The sequence below is a fragment of the Hylobates moloch genome, unplaced genomic scaffold (genome assembly GCF_009828535.3).
Source record: "Hylobates moloch isolate HMO894 unplaced genomic scaffold, HMol_V3 SCAFFOLD_22, whole genome shotgun sequence".
Classification (NCBI taxonomy): domain Eukaryota; kingdom Metazoa; phylum Chordata; class Mammalia; order Primates; family Hylobatidae; genus Hylobates; species Hylobates moloch.
In genome coordinates this window covers 9469377-9494301 of record NW_026652297.1, presented here as the reverse complement: position 1 = coordinate 9494301, position 24925 = coordinate 9469377, and the positions used below count along the sequence as shown (strand labels likewise).

The 24925-nt window shown below is 48.2% G+C and overlaps 1 protein-coding gene across 1 annotated transcript in view; it reads left to right on the top strand.

Annotated features, from left to right (window-relative positions):
- SPSB4 (splA/ryanodine receptor domain and SOCS box containing 4) overlaps positions 1 to 24925 on the top strand; it is a 91001-nt gene that overhangs the window by 7318 nt on the left and 58758 nt on the right. The window contains exon 3 of the mRNA XM_032143643.2: positions 8375 to 9221. Within this exon, the coding sequence (XP_031999534.1) occupies positions 8528 to 9221 (694 nt within the window). The 5' untranslated portion in view covers positions 8375 to 8527. The remainder of the gene's footprint in view (positions 1 to 8374; positions 9222 to 24925) is intronic.

Sequence of the window (24925 nt, the reverse complement as noted above, 5' to 3'; positions counted from 1 at the left end):
AAAGCCTCAGAGAACCTGTGGAGGATTTTGAGCAGGAGTGTGATTAGATCAACTTTGTACTTCTACAAGTGCTGTAGTATATATTTGAAAGTAATATGCAGTCTATAAAGGAATTCCAGTGGTATCTAACTGATTCTTTTTACAGTCTTTGTCATTATTCAGATCTGTCATGGAGTCTGACCCCTTTGGTGTAGGCTCTCTCTCTAGGGGAAAGTGGTTGAGTATTATGCTTTTCAGCAGCCTGAGATCCCCAGGGCAGGCATCATTACTGCTGCCTAGATGGAAGAAGGAGACTTGCCCCCACCTCTGGCTCCAGCAAGTCCAAAGCCAGAGGCCACACAGAGAGAAGGGCATTTCGCACAGTCACTACCAATCCCCACAGCAGTCATGTCTTCTTGCAGACCCCGTGCCCATTGAGTTCAGCTAGACAGGCCTCTGTGGCTGTGATTTGGGGTCCCAGGCCTCTGAAGACTGTGCATCATATTTTTCAAACTAACGAGGTTCCTTAAACAGTGTGGCATTGCCACTTCATGTCTCCTCATTTCCCTGTCGGGTGGGAACATCTGCTAGGGTCCTGGGAAGGGCAATTAGCAAATTAGAGTTTTTATTTTCGTGCTCAGCCATGATTGAAGCCCCAGAGCAGATCCTTCTGGATAATGTGATTAAGCATCCCCATCCAAGCATGACGTAGGAAATTAGGTTTGGTTTTGGGGGAAAGTGACGCAGGCACCCTTTGGCATTCTTCAGGATGCTGGCTGCTTACTGGGTTGAGAGATGATGGTATTCCTGTCAGGAAGGTGGATCCTGTTGTATGCCCCATGTGCCTGGCCCAGTGCTGCATGCTGTGGTGGAGATGAGGAGAGGAGAAATGTGCTAAGTGCCCACTCCCTCTGGCTGGAGAGAGAAGGCAAGGATGAGCCTGACTTGGCCACTGCTCTGTCCCTTGCTCCCAGCTGCACAGTGCCTGGCATTGTGTTCACCAAGCATTTTTTGAACAAATAAATGAGGGCTGGAAGCAGGGAAGGATGCAAAGCAGTAGCTAATAAAGGAGTAGACTGGATACAGCCAAGAGTCAGCTGCTCAGGAGTGAGAGTCCAACTATGATAGTGGCATTACTGGGCTTCATGTCCCCATATCCTGACTTTAGCCCTGGCCCTTTCTCTGCTTCATCCTCTGAAAAAGAGTAGAGCATGAGCCCTCCCTGAAGCCCAGCATAACCTCTCCACAGTCCATATGTGTGTTCTGCCCCATGTTCAAAGTACCAGGCTTGTGTCTTGCATGGAGGGAGTGGTGCAGTGGCTGGGGGCACAGAAGTGCTGGTGAAAGCTTCCTGCCATCAGAGGAATGCCCTCAAGGTAGAAAAAAGCAGATCAGTAAGGCCTGAAAGATGTCCCCCTGGCTGGCTCAAGGGTGGACGGAGGTACAGGGCAGGCCCCTGGAGAGCTACTGGATCAGGGCAGGCTTCCTAGAGGAGGTGGAGTTCACCCTCATGGACTAATTATCTCTCAAAGGCCCCACCTCCAAATACTGTCACACTGGGGCTTTGTGTTAGGCCATTTTTGCATTGCTATAAAGAAATACCTAAGACTGAGTAATTTATAACGAAAAGAAGTTTAGTTGGCTCACGGTTCTGCAGGCTCTACAGGAAGCACGGTGCTGGCATCTGCTTGGCTTCTAGAGAGGCCTCAGGAAGCTTACAATCATGGCAGAAGGTGAAGGAGGAGAAGGCATGTCACATGGTGAAAGCAAGAGCAAGAGGCAGGGGTGGGGAAGTGTCACACACTTTTAAATGAGCAGATCTCTCTCCAGAACTCAGTCACTATCCCTGAGACAGCACCAAGCCATGACAGACTCATCCTTATGACCCAGACAGCTTCCACCATGCCTTACCTCCAGCACTGAGGATTACAACTCAACATGAGATTTGAGCAGGGACAAATATCCAACCTATATCAGGCTTCAACATGTGAATTTGGGGAGGACACAATCAGTTCATAGCAAGGCACATTCAAGTGGTGAAATGGCAATGCTGGAACACATCCACAATTTAAAAGAGCACTCACCACTTACTGGAAGCCCTGTGATGTGCCAGACTTTACAGGCGTCTGCTCTGTTACTTGCAAAGGCACGCGAGGTTAACACATAGTAAGCAGCACTTCCAACCAGTCTCAGAGAGATTAAGTCCTGGCCTAGGTCCAACAGACAGCCTCGGGATTCACATCTAGGTCTCCTGTCCTTCTTTAGATTGCCCAGCTGCTAGTTTCCCTTAACGGCTTGCCATTCATGGACATGAGCACTCTGCTGTGTGCCCCATACTCGGGGAGCAGCAAAGGGGCTGTCTATTTACTTGCCCACCTTGTCGCACCACAGTGTGAGTACTCTTCAGGATCTCTGCCTGCCTCTGGTAGGGACAGAGACTTTGAGACTATGATTGCAAAGGAGAGCACTGGGCCCTCAATGACCCAGTATGGGCCAAGCCAAGTACTAGTAAGAGGTCTTCCCTGGGGCTGCTGTTTGGCTGTTGACACGTTTAAGTGTCTTTTCAACAACAGCAGCTCCAAAGTTGGCATGGTTGTGTGCAAGGACAAAGCAGTTTCCCTTAGAAATTTTCTGTGTGGGCCACACAGAGCTGGTTACAGTCATTGCCGTGGAGAGGGCATTATTCTAAACAACATGGAGGAAGAAGTAAAAGCACAGGCTTGTCATATGGTAACTCTGGGGTTGATCCCAGTCCTGCCACTTCCTGGCTGTGTGACCCCAGGTTATGCAAGTTATGCAACCTCTCTGAATCCAGGCTGCTATTACAAACAGCGCTGCATATGTATGCATGTGCTGTGTACATAGGTAGTTTTGTGCATTTGAGAACATATCTGAATAAATGCTGGAAGTAGAATTGCTAGGTCAAAGGGTCTGCATATTTGCAATTCTGAAAGATGGTGTTAATTTGCCATTTGCCAAGGCTAAACCAGTTTATATCCACTTTAGCAATGTATGAGTCTGTCTTCTGTTCCACACATTCTCCAAGCATGCATTATCCATTTTTTTGAACTTTAATAAGCTGATAGACAAAAATGGCATTTCAATGGAGTTCTAACTCATTTCTTTTTCAGTATACATTGAGTATCTTTTCAAAGGAACCATTTGTTTTTGTGTAAACTGTTGATATCTTTTCACATTTTGTACTTGTATTCATTTGTAGGAGTTTGTCATATATTTGTTGGTAATTTGTGTTGCAAATTTTTTCCTATGTTAAAACAAGTCTAACTTCTTTTACAAGTGCTTTTAGCTACACTGTTTTGTTATTTTCCATTTTCATTTCTTATTTTACATATTTCTGTCTTCCCCCCATTAAATGATTATATGGTTTATGTTTTATGTGTTTTAAAAAATTTAGTTACTTAAGTCACACATTTAAAGTATATTTAGTAATATGTGAAAATGCAAATTACATAATTTTTAGGTGAAATAATCTAAATAAAGGCCCATTATACCAATTTCTAAAAAGAAAATTCACTATAATTTATAGACAAAAAAAAAAAAAAAAGAGAATAAAGCGAAATTCCTCCAAAAGCTGACAATGTTTATATCTGGTTAATGAGATAGGAGAAAGAGGTGAATTCTAGTTTTTGTCCTTTTTTTTGTATTTTCTAAAATTTAGACATTTATTTAACCTTTTCTAATTAATGAGCTTTATTTCTTCAGAATAGCTTTAGATTTAAAGAAAAACTAAACAGATAGTACAGAGAGGTCCCATATGCCCACTCCATTTACCACCCTAGTTTCCCCAATTATTAGCATCTTACATTAGTATGGTACATTTATCATGACTAATGAACCAGTATTGATACATTATTATTAACTTATTTTAATAATTAATATTAATAAATAAGTTATTAATATTATTAACATATTTTTTCAGATTTCCTTTTTTTCTCAGATTTCAGTTTTTACCTAATATCCTTTTTCTTTTCTTTTCTTTTAGCTTTTAGTTTCCTTTTCTTTCTTTCTTTTTTTTTTTTTTGGAGTCTCCCTCTGTCGCCCAAGCTGGAGTGCAGTGGCACGATCTTGGCTTACTGCAACCTCCACTTCCTGGGTTAAAGCAGTCCTCCCACCTCAGCCTCTAAAGTCGCTGGGACTACAGGCGTGTGCCGCCACACCTGGATAATTTTTTTTTTTTGTATTTTTAGTAGAGACAGCATTTCACCATGTTGGCCAGGCTGGTCTTGAACTCTTGACCTCAAATGATCCACCTGCCTTGGCCTCCCAAATTGCTGGGATTACAGGTGTGAGCCACCAAGCCCAGCCCCTAATATCCTTTTTCTGTTCCACATCCCATCCAGGATACCACATTATGTGGAATTGTTAGGTCTCCTTAGGGCCCTCTTCACTATGATGGTTTCTCAGACTTTGGTTCTGATGACCTTGCCGGTTAGGTCAGGTATTTTGTGGGATGGCCTCCAAATGGAATTTGTCCTTTGTTTTTCTCATGATTAGAGTGAGGTTATGGGTTTGGGGGAAGATGCCCAAAAGGAAGATTTCATTATATCATATCAAGGGTACATACTATCAACATGATAGATTAATATAATAGTAATATAATAATATAACATAATATAATATGATACATTACATGATTAGCTTTAATAGTTTATATGTTTTATTGGTTTGGTTTTGTTTTTGTGGTAGTTTTTCACAAAGAACCAGCTCTTGAGTTTTTGCTTAGTTCTATTATTTCCCTATTTTATTATGCTCCATTCATTTTTTAAAATTTAGTAGCATAAATATACCAGCCATGATTTCCTCTGAGAACTGCTGTAGAGGCACCCCACAGGTTCTAGTATGTGGAATGCTTTTTGTTATTGTTGTATTCCAGATATTCTGCAATTTCTATATGGATTTCTTTTTTGATCTGAGTTGGGGTCAAGTTGTTTAAAGAATTTTTAAAAATGCCCAAGTGATAGGATTTTGTGATCTATAATTTTGTGATTAATTTCTAGTTTTCCTTCTGTGTTATCAGATACTGTATTATTTTTGCTTTTTTTGAAGTTTTATTTGTGACCTAATATACGGGAAAATTTTTTTGATGGTTCCATGAACACTTGAAAAGAACATGCATTCTTTGTTTTCAAGGTATAGAATTTGATGAACACATTAATTAGATCTGTCTTATTAATTATGTAATTTGGTTTTTCTATGTCTTTACTTAATTTTGGTCCACTGGTCCATCATGAGTTAGAAGAGGGAAATTAAAATTACATGCCTCTGAAGTGTGTCTGTCTGAGGTCCCTCCTTATATTTCCTCTAGCTTTTGCTCTGAATTTTGGGGCTATTTGGTGAGTTCAGTCTTCAATTGTGGATCTCATTCTTTATTATTATTAAGTATTCTTGTCTCACTTAAAACCTTTTGTCCTGAAATCAACTTTACTTGCCTACTATTAAGATTACAGTGCCTGCTTAGTTTGAGTTCACACTTCCCTGTTACGTGTTTGCCCTTCCTTTATTTTCAAAATTTTTTTTTTTTTTTTTTTTTTAGTAGAGACGGGGTTTCTCCATATTGGTCAGGCTGGTCTTGAACTCCCGACCTCAGGTGATCCGCCCACCTCGGCCTCCCAAAGTGCTGGGATTACAGGCGTGAGCCACCGCGCCCGGCCTATTTTCAAAATTGTTAAATCACTTTGCTTTGGGGAATGTCTCTTATATGTAGCATACGGTTGGGGGTTTTGTGTTGTTCCCCAGTCTTACGATCTTTTTTTAGCAGTCTACTATGGCCATTTAATGACATGGCTAATATTTTGGTCTTAGTTTTACTATCGTATTTCATGCTTTTATGCCTTTTTGCCTCTCTTGCTTTCTAACAAAATCTTTCAGTATATAATCTATTTTATTTTGTATTATGTTCAAGGTTTGTATTTGCAAGATGTGTATTTTTATTTTTAGTTCTGGAGGTTACCTTTATAACTAGGCAAAATGGATTTAATCTTTTGTTGAGACCATGCTAGTTGTCTCCCTTCTGAAATAATCAATCACAAAATTAGTTTACAAATTTGGTTCCCATTTTTATCTGCTTTGTGACAGCTTTTTTCAGGTGAGTTTGCTTGGTTTGCCATGTTTTGTCCTGTTCGTTTATTCCTTTCTTTCTTCTATAGCATCTTTGACTATATCCTTTGCCGGTTCCTCTTTGAAAGAGGTGAACCTTCTTAGATCAGCATTTTGCAGGAGACGCATGTGGAGGAGGTACCAAGAAGAGGGCAGGATTGCTCCCTGGTTCCCAGGAACTTTGTTCACAGGGTTGTCGTAATGACTTCCTTTAGTCTTTGCTTCTACTCTGTCAGCAGAGTTCTACAGCTATGGGCTTCTCCCAATTCAGAGCCCTCCTCTCACTCTGCCTCGCCAACACACTGCTTCCTGTGAAGATGGCAGGTCTGTGGTTTCCTCTGTTCGCCCTGCCCTCCTCTTCCCCCTGGGTGTAGGAGGCAGCACCCACTACCAGACCACATGCCCTGCTCCCATTTTTTCTGATAAGGGATCATTAGTTTTTTCCTTCAGGGAATGCCAGCTGCTGGCTGGCTCTGCCAGCTTTGTCTGAGATCTGCCACCACAGGTGTCTTCTCTAGGTGTTTTCTCACAGTATTTTTGATCTTCACTGCTTTTGGCAGCCCTCGCCTGTTTTTGGCAGCCTTTCCTTAAAAGCTGTGGTTCAGGTCATAAATGTGTTCTAGTTTGCTGAAGAACGAGTTTGCATTTCTTTTTTTCTCCTGGATTTTGGGTGATTTCAGATATGAAAAGGAGTAACTTTATTCTGCTATCTTAAAACTGCCTAGTGTTGCAAATTGTTATGTGTTCTGGTATTCCCTCAGATTGAACATTAGCCAGAGCTCTCGGAATAGGGTCAACATCTGCTGAAGCTGGGATCTGACAATAGAAAGGAAAGAATATAAGAGTTAAGAATAAAATGGAATGGGGAAAAACCCACAGGATACTTGTCTGTGCTGTGTGGCAGCAGAGTTCTTTCCTTCCCTACCTGGACTTTGGCTAGGGGTGCACCACTGTCTGGGTGGGAGGTTGAGGCCGAGGAGGGCAGGGCATGAAAAACACCCATCCATCTCCTCATCTGGCTTAGGAGAAGTTGTTCTGGGCCCAGCAGCTCTCAGGCCAGGGAGGGGAGGTCACATGCCTCTGCTCTGGACAGGGCTTGGCTCTCCATCTCTCTCCATACCCAGGGCCCGTCCAAGTAGTGCAAGCTCCTTGGGTTCTGGCTGATTTCCTAGTGATGGGGGCCAATTCCTTCTCCATGAAAACCAGGATCCTGTCTCAGGGAAGGCAGTCTGGGGTCAGTGCTGTTAATGGTGTTTACATGACCGAAGAAAGAGCTCACCCATCCAAAGGGAGGGGATCCACATGGGATGCCCAGAGAACAGAGCCAGAGAGGAAAACCTGTCGGCAGAGTTCCAGGACCCTTTATATTATGGTCTCTCGAGTTCCCCCATTACCAGAGGGAGGTGTTTTATCCTCATTTTACTGGCAAGGAATCTGGAGTATCCAAGAAGCTAGGAGGCTTTCCTGTGGACCCACAGTAAGAGACGGAGAGAGGGATTTGGATGCAGTTCTGTCTGGCTCCAGGGCCTGGACATCAGCTCCCTTATCCTTCCTCCTCACCTCTATTGACCTCCATTCACCTTCCCATGGAGCCCTCACCCCATCTTCCCATGCTGCCTGATTCCATGTCCCTGGTTGACCCTGCTGCACCCTTGTTCTGTGTCTTGCCTCTCAAGCCTGGCTACATTTTAGGAGGTTATTTAGGCTCCCCAGGACTCCAGGGTTGGGAACCAATGGGCCACACCCTACAGCCCTCTGTCTTGAGCAGCTGTGTGCCCCCCAGCCTTGGCACAAGGCTTGTCCCCTGGGATCAAAAGCACCTGGGTTCTCATCCAGGCTCTGATCTTGAGCAAGTCACAACTGCTCTGGGCTCATGCCTTATTTCTAAAATCAGACTCCCTATGATTATTCTAGGTCCAGAACACTGACCCTGAAGCCAGATGACCTTGGTTTGAATCTTGGCTCAGTCACTTATTTGCAGTGGGACTTTGGCTAATCACTTACCCTCTCTCTGCACTTCAGTGTTCTCATCTGTAAATTGTGAATAATAATGTATATCTCTTATAGGGAGATGTTAAGGATTAAACAAACTAATAAACGTAAATCATTTAGAACACTAGCATATGGCAGGTGCTAGATTAGTGCCAGATATGAGTGTACGAATTATTACTATTATTGTGCATGCGAAGGGCTCAGCCAAGGCATGGATATAAATGAAGGGACTGGCAACTGGCTGCTGATGCTGCTGCTATAACCTGTGCCCTTTGCTTCCTTCCAGGAGCTTGGGCCCCTGCCGCAGCCCGGTAGAGGCTGTGGAGGTCTACCGTCCGGAAGCCTGGTTCCCAGCCCCGTGGCCCATTCCTGGCTACGGGGAGTGGAGGCTCCCACGAGGTAGCGGTGGCCTGCAGCGGCCACCTCCCCGCAGTGAAGCATGGGCCAGAAGCTCTCCGGGAGCCTCAAGTCAGTGGAGGTGCGAGAGCCGGCGCTGCGGCCGGCCAAGCGGGAGCTGCGGAGTGCAGAGCCCGGGCGGCCGGCGCGGCTGGACCAGCTGTTGGACATGCCGGCGGCGGGGCTGGCTGTGCAGCTGCGGCACGCATGGAACCCCGAGGACCGCTCGCTCAACGTCTTCGTCAAGGACGACGACCGGCTCACCTTCCACCGGCACCCCGTGGCCCAGAGCACCGACGGCATCCGCGGCAAGGTGGGCCACGCCCGCGGCCTGCACGCCTGGCAGATCGACTGGCCGGCTCGGCAGCGCGGCACCCATGCTGTAGTTGGTGTGGCCACGGCCCGTGCTCCCCTGCACTCTGTGGGCTACACGGCGCTGGTAGGCAGTGACGCCGAGTCGTGGGGCTGGGACCTGGGCCGCAGCCGCCTCTACCACGACGGCAAGAACCAGCCCGGCGTGGCCTACCCGGCCTTCCTGGGGCCCGACGAGGCCTTCGCGCTGCCCGACTCGCTGCTCGTGGTGCTGGACATGGATGAGGGCACACTCAGCTTCATCGTGGACGGCCAGTACCTGGGCGTGGCCTTCCGAGGTCTCAAGGGCAAGAAGCTGTACCCGGTGGTGAGTGCCGTGTGGGGCCACTGCGAAGTCACCATGCGCTACATCAACGGCCTTGACCGTAAGTTGTGCTGGGCTTGGGGGCAGGGCTTTCGGAGGCTGCCAGGCCTTAGGGAAGCTGAGCAGGCGTCACCTCCATCACCAGTTGGGAGGATCCTGCAGTGTGGAGGAATAGTCAGGACCTGGGTTTCAATCCTGACTCTCTGCTGGCTTGGTGATTTGGGGCTGTGCCTTAGTTCTCCCATCGGCAAAAGCATCACGATGATAGTAATCTAGCTCACAGTTGTAACGATCAAACAAAGTAATAGTAATCTAGCTCACAGTTGTGAAGATCTAGATAACATGTGTGAAGTGCTCAGAACAGTGACTGGCACCCAATAGGGGCTTTGAGTGTTGATGCCAATTATCAACCTTCCAGTCTGTACAAAGGTTTTACCAAATGACCCAAGCTAGTCACAATGGGAAGACAGTGACAAGTCCCAAGTCCCTGCACTTAAATGCCATGTACTCAAGTTATTGATAAGTAATAAGTAATGATAACCATCCTTTATTGGCCACCTACTGTATTCGAGAGGCTGAATACCCCAATTCCAGCGCTTATGGGCCATCTGTTAAAGGGGGCAGCTGCCTCTCATCTCCAGCCGACTGTCATCTCATGGGAATGAAAACCCTGGGTTGTGGAATCTTGTGACTTTTTCCAAGAGAGTCCAGAAGTCTAGATTGTGTGAACTGTTCCAATTTTTAAAGTTGACAGCTGCTGAAAACTCTATATGGGCAAACAAAATAACCTTGCAGGCTACAAACCAGCCCACACGCTGCTGGGGTTGACCCCTGACAACTCTACGGCTTCCTCTCATTTAATATACCGTCCGGCAAGATAAAAAGTGTAGGAACAAAGACGGTTATTGGTTTTGGGAGGGAGTCACTCAGGGAGACAGGGTGGCCTCTGGACAGAGGCACACGTGGCTGCCTGTCCTGAGTTGAATCCCAGCTGAGGGGCCAGGAGCCAGGCACTTGTGGGCTTGCACACTCCCCAACATCAGCCTACTAGCACCCATCCAGATTTCCTGCCACACCCCTAATGAAGCTCTCAGAGGCGAGGCTGAAAGCTAGCATTTCCAGTTTATTCATTCTAAATAAGAGATGTAATTACCAGCCCCTGAGGCAGATCCTCCTTTTAGAAATAAGAAAACTTAAGAGCAGAGCTACAGAGAGCCAGAATCAGGGTTCCCCCAGTTCTGATGGCCCCGAAGTCCACTCTTTCCCTATGTTCTCCCCTTTAGATGAGGGACTGAGAGTAACACTCCAGAAAAGAGTAACACTTCTCCAGAAAAGAAGTCAAGGACAAGATTTTAATCAAGCAAAATTTACATTTACTGGAGCACAGGAAGGGGACATTGATGGTTTCCGAGGGTGGCAGGCTAACGGAAAAGTGGCTGCTGGTATGCTCAGCACTCCGGTATAATTGTCGACGTTCTTGCTCGTATTTTATTTCCATGGTTGTTGCCTACAATTGCCATTGAATGGCAAAATGTTGTTCCATTTTCTCTGTTTAATGGGTTAAATCTAGGAACTGATGATTATGTCCCCGAGAAGAGCTAATTTAGTCATCACAGTGCCTTGTGGAAAGTGGCTGGAGCCTTCTGAGACATAGTAACTAGGCCCATCCCAGTGGTGAGAAAACCAACAGAAACAACAAACAATCTTTAATGGAATTGGAAAATTTATTTGCTGGAATTAATCACTGGACTAGAAGAGCGGCCTTGGTGTACCAAGGCTCTGGAGTCTGATGTGACTTATTTCCAAGTGCTCAGTGGTTTTGTGTCTTTGGTGAGTCACTCTTAGTCCTTAAGACTCACTTTATTCATCTGTAAAATGGGATAGTATCAGGTCCCCTTTTTGCTGCCGTAAGCTCTTGTGTGGTAGCACCAATAATACGGTAGCTGAGATTTAAGGCCTGACATTGACACCCAGTGGGAGCTACCAGAGCCAACAGTTATACTCCTGTTGTAGGCTTCCTCTTGGCTATTAATTCACACTTGGGTTTTATTGGTTGCCTGGTTTTCAGGTACAAAGCCAAGGTGCTAACAGATTGTAGCCCGTGGGGCCATGCATATTGGGATCAGGAGCAGGGACCTACCTCAGGGAGATTGCGTGGGGAGAGGCAGTTGTGTTTGGGGTATTTTAAGCTTATGGGTCCTTCAGGTGGTTGAACAAGTTTGGTGGAACTAAAATATGAAGTATTCTATCCTCCTCCTTACTGGCAGTGATTTTTCAGGTTGGCTGAATCTGGAATACTGAATCTAGGAGGCAAGAAAGGCCAGATGTCATGGGATGCAAGCCTGGGGCATCTGCCATTCAGTGATAGGGTTGGCTTATCTGCTATGGCACTAGCCTGTTCTCTAGGTAGGGGTAATGTTCTCTATCTCAGACAGGGGTGTGACTGCAGAAAAGGGAAACTCAGCTTCTCTGGGCTTGAAAGGCCTATTCATGGCCAGCCTGGGACAATCTCTGACTCCAGAGTGGGCCACAGGAGAAGCTGCAGTGGAGTCTCGCAGGGATAGTTGGGAAGAGACTGTATGATGCCTATAGCCTGTGTCCTGGGCTGAAGTCCACCATGAATCCCTAGGTTTGGGACTAGTTTGGCTCTAGGGAGTCCCTGAGCAGGGAAGGTGATCCAAGGTGGATTCTGTGGATGGAAAGGATTCTGAGTTAACGTCGGTTGTGGACATGGTGGCAGGTCCTCAAACTCAGACTTGATCGGGGTGTGAGGGACCAGAGTCAACGACGTGCTTGGAAGCAAAAGGCAGGCCAGCTCTCTGGGGTTGCTTCCCCACAGGATCGTAGGAGGAGAGAACTCTGCCCGGGGCACCTCACAGAGCCGGGTCAGACCCTGGCCCCCGCACTCAACAAATGGCTGTTGGCGATTGCCTCCTCTTTCTGAACCTCAGTGTTCTCCTTTGAAAAATGATGAGGATGATAAAGCTCACCGGCACAGAGCAGACACATAGCAATTGGTGCCCCTGTGTTGATGAACTAGGTGAACTGAGGCAAATTCTGGGGTTCACCTGTGGCTTAAAGCAAAATGGCCTTAATAGAGGCTCTTCCTCTAACATGATGAAAGTAAGGTAATGGATATCACTTTCTCAATTTTTGAATTTTTATTACGGTAAAAGCAAGACTTTGAAAGGGCTCCCTACATTTGACTCTGGAAGCGTGCATTTGTTGAGGGCAAGAACTGGAGGTGTGATTTCCTATTGCAAATGCATAACATCGTCAAACCTTCTGCAAGTGGAATTGTTTTGCTACACTGTGGAGTGAAATGGCTCAGCATCTCAAAGCTAACTACAAAGAGCTGCAGGCCACACACGGGCCCTGCCGTCTAAGTGAACTGAGAAGCATGGAGCCGAGGCCAGGCAAATGGAGAAGCTGTCCCAGGGGTTGTCCAGGGCACAAATAATAATAATAATAGCAACAAAAGCGACAACTAATACTTATGTGGTGTTTAGTCTGAGTGGGTGAGGGGGGTGGTATTCTAAATACTTTACAATTTATTTTTGTTGTTGTTGTTGTTTTTGTTTGTTTGTTTGTTTTTTAGAGACAGAATCTCACCCTGTCACCCAGGCTGGAGTGCGGTGGTGCAATCATAGCTCACTGTAACCTCTCACTCCTGAGCTCAAATGTTCCTCCCCTCAGCCTCCTGAGTAGCTGGGGCTACAAGGATATGCCACCACTCCTGGCATATGTATAAATATGAATGAAACCGGCTCAGGAGGTAATGGCTAATTTAAAAAAAAAATTTTTTTTTTGTAGAGACAATGTCTCACTATGTTACCCAGGCTGGTCTTGAATTCCTGGCCTCAAGCAATCATTCCACCTCTGCCTCCCAAAGCACTGGGATTACAGGCGTGAGACACCTCACCCGGCCATTTTGCAAATTTTAATTAATTTTTGTAATGACTCTTTGCACTAGTACTATCTATATTATCATCTTCAGTGTATGATGAAGAAATCGAGGCACAGAGAGCTTGAGTAAGTTGCTGAAGGTGACACTACGAGTAACTGAGGGAGCCTGGATTCAAATGGAGGCACACACGGGCACCTTGTGGAGACATTTACCCTCAAGGCAGGGAGAGAATGCGCAGGAGCATCTGCTCCATCTGGCTGGTGACCGTGCAGCCCAGTCCTTGCCTTCAGCAGTGAGTTTGGGCGAGTCCCTGAGATGCTGTCCCTGTCATTTTTCCTCCTCTGGCTGGCTTTACCTCCAGCCCTCAAAGCTCTTGGCTCAGCATGGAACTCTGCAGGGTGTTCTGAAATGCTAAGTTGTATAAAGGCATCCCCAGCAGTGGCCGTGGATCAGGCGTGCTTGATCACTAACAGGGGAATGTCACTGCAAATGTCTCCACTGCTGTGAGGTGTGGCCCCCTGGGGTAGGCCAGGCCTTTGGAATCCGCTCTGGGCTGCTTTCTGGAATTGCTCCGTGGCTCCCAGCTCCTCTCTCCACATGCTGGCAGCGGGAGGGCTGACAGAACGGCTTTGTCTCACATCTCGGAGTTCTTGGGTGGTGAGTGGTGTGTGAGTGACACAGGAAGCGGAGAGGAGTCTCAGACAAGCGGCCTTGGGGTCCCAGGCAGCTTTGATTTGGGGGTATTGATGACACTTTTGTTGGCTCCCATCCATGTTCTGTGCCCTGGGCTTAGGGTTTTACTGATTTTTTTTTCTTTTCATCGCAATAAGCCATGAGGCAATGTGACTGTTATTATCCCCATTTCATAGATGAGGAAACTGTCTCGGAAAGGTAATGAATTTGCCCAAGGCCACACAGCTAGCAAATGACACAGCTGTGCTTAAACCCATCTCTGCCTCCTATGCCTGGGCCAATCTGCCCGAGCCTGCCCACCACTGAGCATGGCCCAACCTCACAGAGTGGACGCCAGTGTCAGGGCTGACTTTCACAGGGTGGAGCATGGAAATACAGGTATCTTGGGCCTAACTGGCTGAGAGGGCTTTCCCCCTGCACACAGCTGAGGAAGCTGTATTTCCACCTCTTTCCTAGATGGTTTAATTGATCTGCCAACAAGTATTTATTGGCTCAATGGCTGAGCAGAGGAGGCTGGCAGCTAGCCAAGGCTTCTGGTATTGATGAAGGCCAGAGAGAGTTTGCTCTCACGATGACTACAAGGACACCATCTCCTTGCCAGAGTTGTACTCAAGACCTTCTCACCTGACTCCCGTACATCTCCTGCGGTAGTGAGGTCCTCTCAGCCTCCAGGACATTTGGATTTGGCTCCTCTGGGCCTGGTCGCCCCTTTGCCCCCATCCCTTATCAATCTGTCCTGATCCCAGCTCACCCCCGGGCCTCAGCCGAGGACTCTGGCTCTGCACGGGGAGTTTAGCGCTGACTTCTCCTGCATCTGCAGAGTTCACTCATTTTTCCACCCATGCATAGGCCTTCTTTCCCCAAGCGGTTCTGAAGTTCCTCAGGGCAGGGATGGAGACGCAGGAGGTATGTATGGTGAACTGGGCAGATTAGGGACGTCATATGTGCCTGTTTACTTGACATCGCTTGGATATTTGTTTCCTCCAATCTTGTGTTGAAATGAGATCCCCCATGTTGGAGGTGGGGGTTGGTGGGACGTGATTGGGCCCTGGGGGCAGATCCATCATGAATGGCTTAGTGTCCTCCTCGTGGTAATGAGTGAGTTCTCACTATTAGTTCATGTGGGAGCTGGTTGTTTAAAAGAGCCTGGCATCTCCCTTACTGTCTCTCTTACCATGTGACACACCTACTTTCCCTTTGCCTTTCATCATGAGTAAAAGCTTCCTGAGGCCCTCAGCAGAAGCCGTGCCATGTTTGTACAGCCTGCAGAGCCCTGAGCCAAATAAACCTCGTTTCTTTATAAATTACCCAGCCTCAGATATTTCTTTATAGCGACACAAAACAGACTAAAACATTACTCTTGAAAGGAAAGCTGTGCATGTGGCAACAGATTTAAATACTACCAAAGGGCGTATGGTGAAATAACCTCTCGTCTGTAGCTCGGCCCCCCATCCCCTCCTGCTGGCAGCCACTATTAGCAGTTTCTTGTCTTTCCAGAGAGATTTGTGACAGATAATTTTTAGATCATACTGAAAACATTCCCCTGTATCTTGTTTTCTCCCTTCAGTGGACCTTGGCAGTTATCTACTATCAGTTAATGTAGAGCTGCTTCATTCTTTCTTAGCAGTTGCATGGGCCCATCATATGGTTGTGTTATAATCTAATTACTTAGATCCCCATATTTGGACATTTAGGCAGTTTCCAATCTTTGAGCATACATTTTGATCCCAGTTGAAATGTCCTTTATGCCCCCTCTAGCTAATTAACATCCCCAAGCCTCAGTTTTCCCATCTGTGCAGTGGGAATAATTATATGTACCTTGCAGAGTTGCTGTGAGTATTAGAAGTGATGCAGAAATGAAGCATGGCCCAGCATGTGGCTCACAGTAGGTTAACATTGATATGTGTTCCCTGAATTTCTGATTGTGATGCTGAGCCCATCTTGTGCACCTGATGAAGGCTCGTGAATGACTTTGTTTCCAGTTTAAAATACAGTAGAATCACATTAATTTTTTCTCTTTTTAAAATTATTAACTTGATATTAAGGAGGCTTCAGACACATTGTTGGATTAAGATTATTTGAGGTGTCTAATTCAGCCGGTCCTTACATAGTGTGTAGTCAACATAAGACACCTAGCCCTTTACTTCACAGAATAGGCCCATAATGTGTGTGTTTTGCTTTTCTGTTATTGCTGCTGCTGCTGATGCTGAAAGTGGTGGCTCTTTGCTGCGGCGACTGCATCTTGGCCTTTTCAACCACCCTATAGCAGCCCTTGCAACAGAGTACATAGCCAGTGCTCAGTAAATGCATGTTAATGTCCTGGCCTCCCACCAACTGAATAAGCTTTTCTTTCCTCTGCCACAGGGGGACTTGAGTCACAGTTGGCTGGAGCAGAGGGGCTGGCTATGAGCCGCCCCCGAGTGACCCTTTTCCCACCTCTCATTGTGTCCTGTGTACAGCACATCTGTCCCTGCACACAGGCCAAGCAGAGGCTGCTTGATGGGTCAGGCATGTCAATGCAGGATCCTGACATTCAGAAACTGGCCCCTACCCTTTGTTTGAAAGGAACAGTCTCCCAGTTGAGAAAAGGCCTGGATCAGATGCTGTGGTCCTTCTTTGAAGGAGGTTTTCACATTAACATAGTCATAATTAGGTTCATGGAAGTCTGGCTTGCAGAAAGTTGGCTTTGAAATGCAGGTGACAGCATTTGAAATCAGGCTTAATCAGGACAAGCATCACCGTGGGCCACAGCATGGTCCTGTGGGAAGAGCAGGGTTCAGGGGTCTTCCAGCACTGGCTTGGCTTCAGTTGTGACTTGGCTTCTAATTAGCTGTGACCCTGAACAAGTCATTTCACGCCCAAGCCTTCATTTTCTCATCTGAAACACAGAAACTTACTTTGCTACGAGGTGTCAGGATCATGGATTAATATATAGAAAGTGACTGATCTAGTGCCTAGAACATAGCTACTGAAAAAGCGGTAGGTTTAAAAATGGCTAATTATGACTATTACTGCTCTCATAAATTGGTAAAATTACGGTTATTAAATATATAAATAATTATGGTTATTAAATGTTGGTCCACACTGTGAAACTGAAGGATTTCACATGAGGGAATCTGTGATAGTTTGGACGGTCTTGGACTCGTTTCTCTCTAAGATACATGATGGAAATGCCACCTGAGGTTCAGAGGCCATTGTGAGTTTGCTGCAAATGAGCTGGGAGTGTTTAGCCTTCCCTGTGAGCGGTTTCAAATGTTTCCAGCTGCATGTCTTATTCAAGTGTTTCTCTAAAAGGCCGCAGCTCCCAGTGGTGACTTGCCTGGGTGGACATGCATTCACAAGGATACCCAAACGAGCAGCACCTTCACCAGCTGTGTGCAGGCAGACATTCAGCAGGGATGAGCTGCCGAGGTGGCGGCCCTGAGGGCCAGCGTCCACCTCTGCGAAAATAGTGACTTGGTATGGTTGTGGGCTGGCCATTATTGGACCTTTGGGAAAAAGGGAAGGGGAAGCGGTAAAGGGTCTCACCTTTTCAGGCCCTGGCAGAAGGGTGAAGGCAAAGGCCCCAGACACAGGGATAGAAGAGATGGTATCTGGCAGCCAATGCAAGACCCACATTTTACAGATGGGAGCTCACTGGACCAGAGAGCTGGGAGGCTTTGCCCAAGGTTACCTGTCAGTTAGTGGCAGAACCTGAACTAAAACCCAGGCCTCCAATCCCCCTTGAAAATGTTCCCCATCAGAAACAAGGGAGTGAGAATTCAATGCAGTTTATGAGTCTGTATTGAAAAACACAGCTATGGGAGGATGTAGGCGCTTAGGAGGAGAGTAATTAGGGCTGGGGGTGATGCTGATGGGTCGGAGGGACTTTCTGAGGGGAGGCCTTGGAGCTTGGGCAGAGTTTAGACCAGTGTCTCCCCACAACACACACAGATGAAGACCCTCCTTGGCTTCTCAGTGCCTCCTGCATGTCAGAGGCCCTGTCCTGGCCGCCGCTCAGACCATACAGCCAGGGGGTTAGCACAGTCACAGATACCCAGGTAAGAACTGGTCTGCCTGTTTAGTACCTGCGTGACCTGGGCATAAGTTTCCTAACTTTGCAGTTCCTCGGTATCCTCACCTGTAAAGTGGATATAGTGATGGCACTTACCCGGTAGAGTTGTCAGCAACACTTCTCAAACCTCAGTGTGCATTCAAGCCACCTGGTGACCTTGTTAAAATACCGATTCTGACTTAGTAGGACTGGGTCGGGCCCAAGATTCTGCATTTCTAACAAGCTCCTGGATGATGCTGATGAAGATGTAACACAGAGCAAGGGTCCCCAATCACACCTTATCCCCATGCCCCACCATCCACCCATCTACCCGCCAGGCTGAATGATCCTGCAGCCAAGCTAAAATGCATATTCCAGCCGGGCGTTGTGGCTCACGCTTGTAATCCCAGCACTTTGGGAGGCTGAGGCAGGCGGATCACTTGAGGTCATGAGTTTGAGACCACCCTGGCCAACATGATGAAACCCTGTCTCTACTAAAAATACAAAAAAAAAAAAAAAAAAAAAAAAGCCAGGTATAGTACACATGCCCGTACTCCCAGCTACTCGGGAGGCTGAGGCACAAGAATCATTTGAACCCAAAGGTGGAGGTTGCAGTGAGCTGAGATCGAGCCACTGCAGTCCACCCTGGGCAACAGAGTGAAACTGTGTCTCAAAAACGTAAAAAATAAGATAAAATGCGTATTCCTCTGTGCCTTGGTCTGTGTTGCCCTCTTTGTTGGAAATGGCCCGCTTCCCTGATTCCAGCTCAGCCTGGGGTTGCCAGGCCTGGCTCTGCCCCGTCCTTGCCACCTGGCTGATTCCAGGCCAGTCTCAGGCCTTGCTCGGCCCTGCTCCCGACAAGGCAGCTATGCCTTCTGCATTTCCTCCTTTTCACATCCGGCCCCACTTCCCTTCCCAGCTTCCAAGCGACTCCATTTATGTGCCCTGGAACCCAAATTCTTATAGTTGCTAGTGCAGCGTACACGAGTAAATCTACACTCTTATCCATGAATGTTCCTGTGAGGGTGACTTTGTTTGGCAAGGGATTACTGCAAATGGAAACAGCTCTTTGTTAAACAGTCATTGATTGAGCACTCACAAAAGGCCAGACACTGCCCAGTTCCACCGCCCTGCACAGAGGCTCGTCAGCACCCTATGCAGCGTAGCTCATTTAATCCCCACGGGTGAGGAGAAGTGCTGGTATCACAGTCTGCACGTGTGGAGATTGGGCCTGAGGGAGATGAAGAGCCAGCACTTGCTTGGGAGGTGTCTGTCCCGAACTTGAGTCCAGGCCTACTCCAGCGCCCACACCTGTAACCTCTATGCTACTCGGGGTCACGTTGAGTCTTCAGTGGTTTTGCAGGTGGTTCCAGGCCTTGAATTGACTGTGCTTAACAAGAGTTTACTGAAGCCAGCATTGGCAGCCCCCAGTACCACAGCACTTAGATACCCTTAAATACAGTACAGCAAACTGCATTCACCCTGAACTCTTCTGACTTGCTGATGATTCTGAGTGGGTGGTGCTGGGAAAGCATTGAACAGAGGAAGCAAATTTGCCGGGGCGGGGGATGGGGTTTAAGTGAGCTGGGAGAACCAATGGCCTGCCAGGCTGGCAGCAGCCTTTATTTACAGGGTTGAGAGCCAGCTGATTTGCCCAGTCTCGTCCTTTGGTTAAGGCAAGGGGGCGGTTAACGTGAGTTACGGCCTTGCCCAGACACTAATAAGGCTGCTTGTCTGAGGCCTTCCATAATTCAAGCAAAGGCTGTGCCGCTTAATGGCCCTTCTTCGTCAGATCTTCCAGGACTCGGTGCCTCCTTAATGATTTATTTACTTGGGATGAAATTAAGCCGAGACAGCGTAAGCTTGGAAAATACTGCCATGCAGGCTCTCCCCGGTTCTTCATCCTTCGCAGCGGCTGCTTTCTATAAATAGAGCCGTGAGTTCTGCTTCGTGACCCGCCTGCTGGGAGCCCCAGTGGGCACCTGGTGTCTCCCATCCCTCCTGTCTCCCACGCCCATGATCTCACTAGTGAGCAGCAGGGGGCTGGAACTGCCAGCAAAGACCTTGTCATCGTCCCAGCTTTGAAGTCATTTAAGTAGATGCTTCTGAGTCGATCCAGGGAGCCACAGCTGACTTCCAGATCTTGCCCTCTTTGTTGATGTTTCTCCCTCAAAATACAATTCATGAGGAGGTCCCAGGGTGAGAGCTTGTTTGCTTCTGGTGTGTTCTGGGGTAGAGGACAGCTCTCTGCCTGATGTTTGACCCTCACGAGGAGGAGCATGGGAGATACCATTCATCTCCTAAGGGTGAGGGGTCACCCTTCTGGAATGAAGGGCCACGGGTCACAAATGAGGTCCACTCACAGTGCTTATGCAGAGGCCAGGCCAGGTGCCAAGAGTGGGAGTGGGCTGTTTAGTGAGGGCTCCTTCGGAAGCCCAGAACTCACAAGTTGCTTCAAGGAAGTGGTGAGCATAAGGCTGCATGTGGATTGTGGGAGGCGGCAGGTGGTCCAGGAATGAGAAAGCTCTCAGGCACCCCATCACTGCATCAACTGCACGTCTGCCATGGTCTCCTCCCATCTCCTCTTTTCTGTTCCCTCATAATTTGAGGTGCCCCTTGGCTTTGGCTCACTGTGGCCCTGGCAACTTTAATAATGTGCTAGCTGGCATGCTGTGTTCCTAGATCTTGGTTTAAAATCCTGTGAGTGTCTAATGGGCCCAGTGCTTCTCCTCAGGTGCAGGCAGAGGTTCCCACTAGCCCTCTGGTTGGGATGGGCCTAGCTGCTGGTTCCTCAGCTGGTTCCTCCTCTGTAGAAGAGCTTGGCCCTTAGCATAGTTGCCTGGACCTCAGTATCCTTCAGGGCATGTGGAAGACATAGATCTCTGCTGTCTCTCACCTGCCGAATCAGAAACCCTTGTAGTGGGGCTTGGAACGTGTGTGTCACAAGCTTCCCAGTTGACTTGTGCCATCAGTCCCTGCACTGGCCAGAAGTCAGCTGCCTGGAATGCCTGGCCAGAAGGAGGGTGTGGGGAGTGCAAGGTCCTTAGGGGCAGGGTATGGTGGAGGGAGCCACAATGCTCCAGATTCCCAGGAATCAGTTGGGGAGCTCAGTCCAGGGCAGAAGCAAGGATCAGGCTCCCAGTATTGGCTGGAACAAGCTTGGGGGACCCGAAGATCCTTTCCATCGACTCTGCCACCAAGGAAAGGTGTGTTTAGCAGAATTCAGTGGCTTTCCTCTCCAAAGGGAAAATGTGTCCATGCAACCTAAGTACCAGTGGTAGGTGCTCTGATTTGAAAAAGCAGCTTCATTTCACTGTTTCTTCCTGGTGCCTCCTGAGGGACCTCTGGGTTAAGTGCCAAGCACTCTGCCAAAAGCCAGGCCCTCCGCTGCAGTTCCAGGAGGTGCGGTGCTCTTGTGTGCACCACTTCTGCACCCTCAAGATTGTGTAGTACAGCCTCAAGTCCTCCCAGTCACTGCCCTTTTCCCGACAGCAGGGGCTGGGCTGTCCTATTTGTCCTGGCATGTAGTGGGTTCTGTGTGTGTTTGTTGAATGAGCTGCTGCATCACTCAGAGGCCACACAGTAGGATGAAAAGCACATTTGGGGCTGGGCACAGTGGCTCATGCCTGTAATCCCAGTACTTTCGGAGGCCGAGGCGGGCGGATCACAATGTCAGGAGATCAAGACCATCCTGGCTAACATGGTGAAACTCCGTCTCTACTAAAAATACAAAAAAATAGCCGGGTGTGGTGGCGGGCGCCTGTTGTCCCAGCTACTTGGGAGGCTGAGGCAGGAGGATGGCGTGAACCCGGAAGGCAGAGGTTGCAGTGAGCTGAGATCGTGCCACTGCACTCCAGCCTGGGTGACAGAGCAAGACTCCATCTCAAAAAAAAAAAAAAAAAAAAAAAAAAAAAGAAAAGAAAAGCACATTTGGTTGGCAGCACAGGCCCAGGGAAAGAATGCCCGTTTCCCACAGCATCCCACAAAACAGAAAGAGTATAGACAAGCTTCTTACTGAAATTTTGGAGAAGGGAATCCTGAGAAATTTCCAGTTAGCTACTAATAGTAAATTGAAATTCATTGCACCCTGCCCATAGCTACTCAATTTGATATGAGTGTAAAGAAGCCATTGCTATTTCCTCAATCACATGCAATCCTGCTAGGTCAATCGGCCAAGCAGCGTGGGGAGAGCAGTGACACCCAGTCATCAATCCCTGCACTGGTGTTTATGAAGGGCCTGTGGTGTGCTGACCCTTAGCCGGGAGCCGGGCAGCAGTGGTGGGCAAGGCAAGTGCAGTTTCCACTCTCATGGAGGAAACAGAGTAAAGCAAGAATACATGCTTATGAAAATTCATAAATGCTTATGAAAATCCAGATATAGAACAAAGTTGGAGAATATGATAAGGGAAGGAGGTCAGCTGCTGCAGTGGCCCCCTTTGGGGGAGGGGCATTTGAGTGAGACCTAAATGATGAGGCAGAGGGAGCCATGTGAAGATCTAGGGGAAGAGTGAGTCAGTGGGGACCAACAGGCAAGCCTGTGGCTGGCAGGGCTGGGGATCATGGAGGGCAGAGTGGGGACGGTGAGGCTCAGGGGACAGCAGCAGGGAGACACCAGCATGTTTTTCCATCCTTCAGACTCCAGTCATTCCACTATTTTTTTAAAAGTTATACACAGTCTCATTTTAAAGAAGTAATTCTTACTACCAGTCTCTTTTCCACTGGGACAGGTCTCCCCTGGTGCTAAAAAATAGCACGTTGTTGGAACTTTGGTCAGGGTGGCCTTTGGTTGAGGTGGATATGGCCATTCGCATTTTACAGACAAGTTGATTGAGGCCCAGAAAGGTTGAGATACTCACCCAGGGTTGCACCATGAGTGGTAGAGCTGATTTGAACCTCCATCTTGTGCTTTTCCATCTTGCTACTGCTCCAGAAAACTGAATTCCAGGCTTTTTAAGAAAGTGTAGAGTTCCCTGGGTCTGCTAATAACCACCTGGCCGTCCAGCCAAGAAAAGGGGCCTCTGTAAAGCAGTGAACTCAGCGTGAGCCTCGGTAAGTCTCAACTCTGTCCTGTTCTTGGGCAGGGCATTTGTGTTTCAGTCTTCCCTACCTGGGGCAAGTGAGTGACCCAGGGCTTGGAGCCCACCCCAACCTCTGTAGCTGTGACATAGGTCCCCCGCCTTGTCCATCATGCTGCAGCCTCTCCACATTCTTGGCTGGACCCTGGGAAGGGCAGCACCAGGGCAGGGCTCTGTTTGGGTAATCTCTGCCTTCCCCTTTTGTCACCTGGGATGGTGGAGCTCAAGCTGGCCTGGGCACTTGTCACCACCAGGCTGGGCAAGCCACCCAGGAGAGAAGTGGTGAATTGTGGGCTTGTATTTCCTTTTTGGCTGACACAGTCAACCTCCTTGGATATTTAAGGTGTTCTGCCACAGTGGACTGTTCAGATATGTGAAAGTTAAAAAAGCATACTCAACCTGAACTGAGTTGTTGTACCCAGAGTCTGGTGTGGGATTATAAAAGAGGCAGGAGGCGGGCAGGTCCTGGAAAGAGCACTTGTCTGGGAGCCAGGAAACCTGGCCCAGCGGGCTCCAGCTTGCCCACTTGGTCTGTGACCTTGAGGAAGTCAGCTCCTCTCTTCGTGCCTCAGTTTCTCCACTGCAAGGAGGGGACTGGGTAAGATGACCTCAAGTGGTCGCCATCATTCTGCAGTCTCTGAGATGGAAGGACTGCGCATCTGGATTTTTTGGATGACACTTTACACTGTGGTGCTACATCAGCTCCACATCTGCCCTATTCAATGTGGGAGCCACTAGCCCTAACCATATGTGGTCGTTTAATTAAAATCAAATGTTCAGTTACTTGGTTGTGCTGGCCGCATCCAAATGCCCCACAGACGTGGCTGGTGGCTGCCCTATTGGATGAGCCCACGTAAACCATTCCAACCGCAGCTCAAAGTTCTAGTGGATGGGGCTGCTTTAGAGCCACTGGAGAGGGCTGAGGAGCCCCAGAGAGAGAGCACAGGCCTCTGTTTCTGCCATGGGACTTCTTCTGGGCCAGTGGTCAGCCGAGTGGCTCCAGGGCCCAAGGAGCGAGTTCAAGTGGGGGCGGGTGTAGGAGAAAGATTTAGCCCAGATACCAGCCAATGAGTGTCAGGCTGCAGGACCAGAAAACCTTAGGAGAATGTCAAAGGTCTTTGGTGGTGGGGGGTGGCCACTGACAGGAGGTATGCCAGGAATGCTGAGGAGGGCCTGGGGGACAGCAGGGGCCAGGAGCTCTGCAGGGGGAGGGGCAGCTGTGCAGAACACAGCGGAGGTTCTGCAGCAGGCCTCTTGCCAGCTCTGTGTCCTTGGGGACATCCCTGAGCCTGCTGAGCCTCCATTTCTTTGTGGGTGAAATGGGAAAAATAAAGAGGGCTGTTATGGAGATGGAATAAAGCAAAACCCGTGAAAGCCCTTTGTAAATGGCAAAGGTCTGGACGGCGTTAGGGGCTACTTCCTATGGCACTATTATTTATCTCAGCTTGTAATCCTAGACTGTCCTCAGTTATGATTTTAAGGTTCTGGGGTGTCCATCTTGTCTTTCTGATGGGGCTCTAGACCATTTAGAGAAGGAGACCAGCCATGTCCCTCCTGTATCCCCAACAGCCATGAACAGCGCTGGTGGCTGCCACGTGGGGAGCACACGTCTTTCTCTTTTCCTCCTGACCTGGTGGCCTTTCACCAGGCCATATTCCTGCCCCGAGAGGTGTTGAACACGCTCCTTGTCCGTGACACATGTGTGCATCTGGCTGGGTCTGGTTGTCATTTGCTGAACCCATGGCCCATCGTGAGCTCTGACCCCAGCCCCACCACATGAAAACAATTCGGGGGCAGAGGTCAAAGGCCAGAGCTGGGCTTTGCCAGGTCTTCCAGGGAGTGCGCCTGGCGGGAGGTAGCCCAGTGCCAGGCTGCATCAGGCGGCCCCTCCCCAGGCTGCGCCAGGCTCTCACCTGCATCCATGGTTGGGAGGTGGCATTTCTGGCTGACTTATTGATGATGGATTGTCTGCTACACCCTAGCCCTGGGTGGGTTCATTGCTCAGGTCTGGCTTTGGCTTTTCATGAGGTCCACACCACAGACATGCAGAACACAGA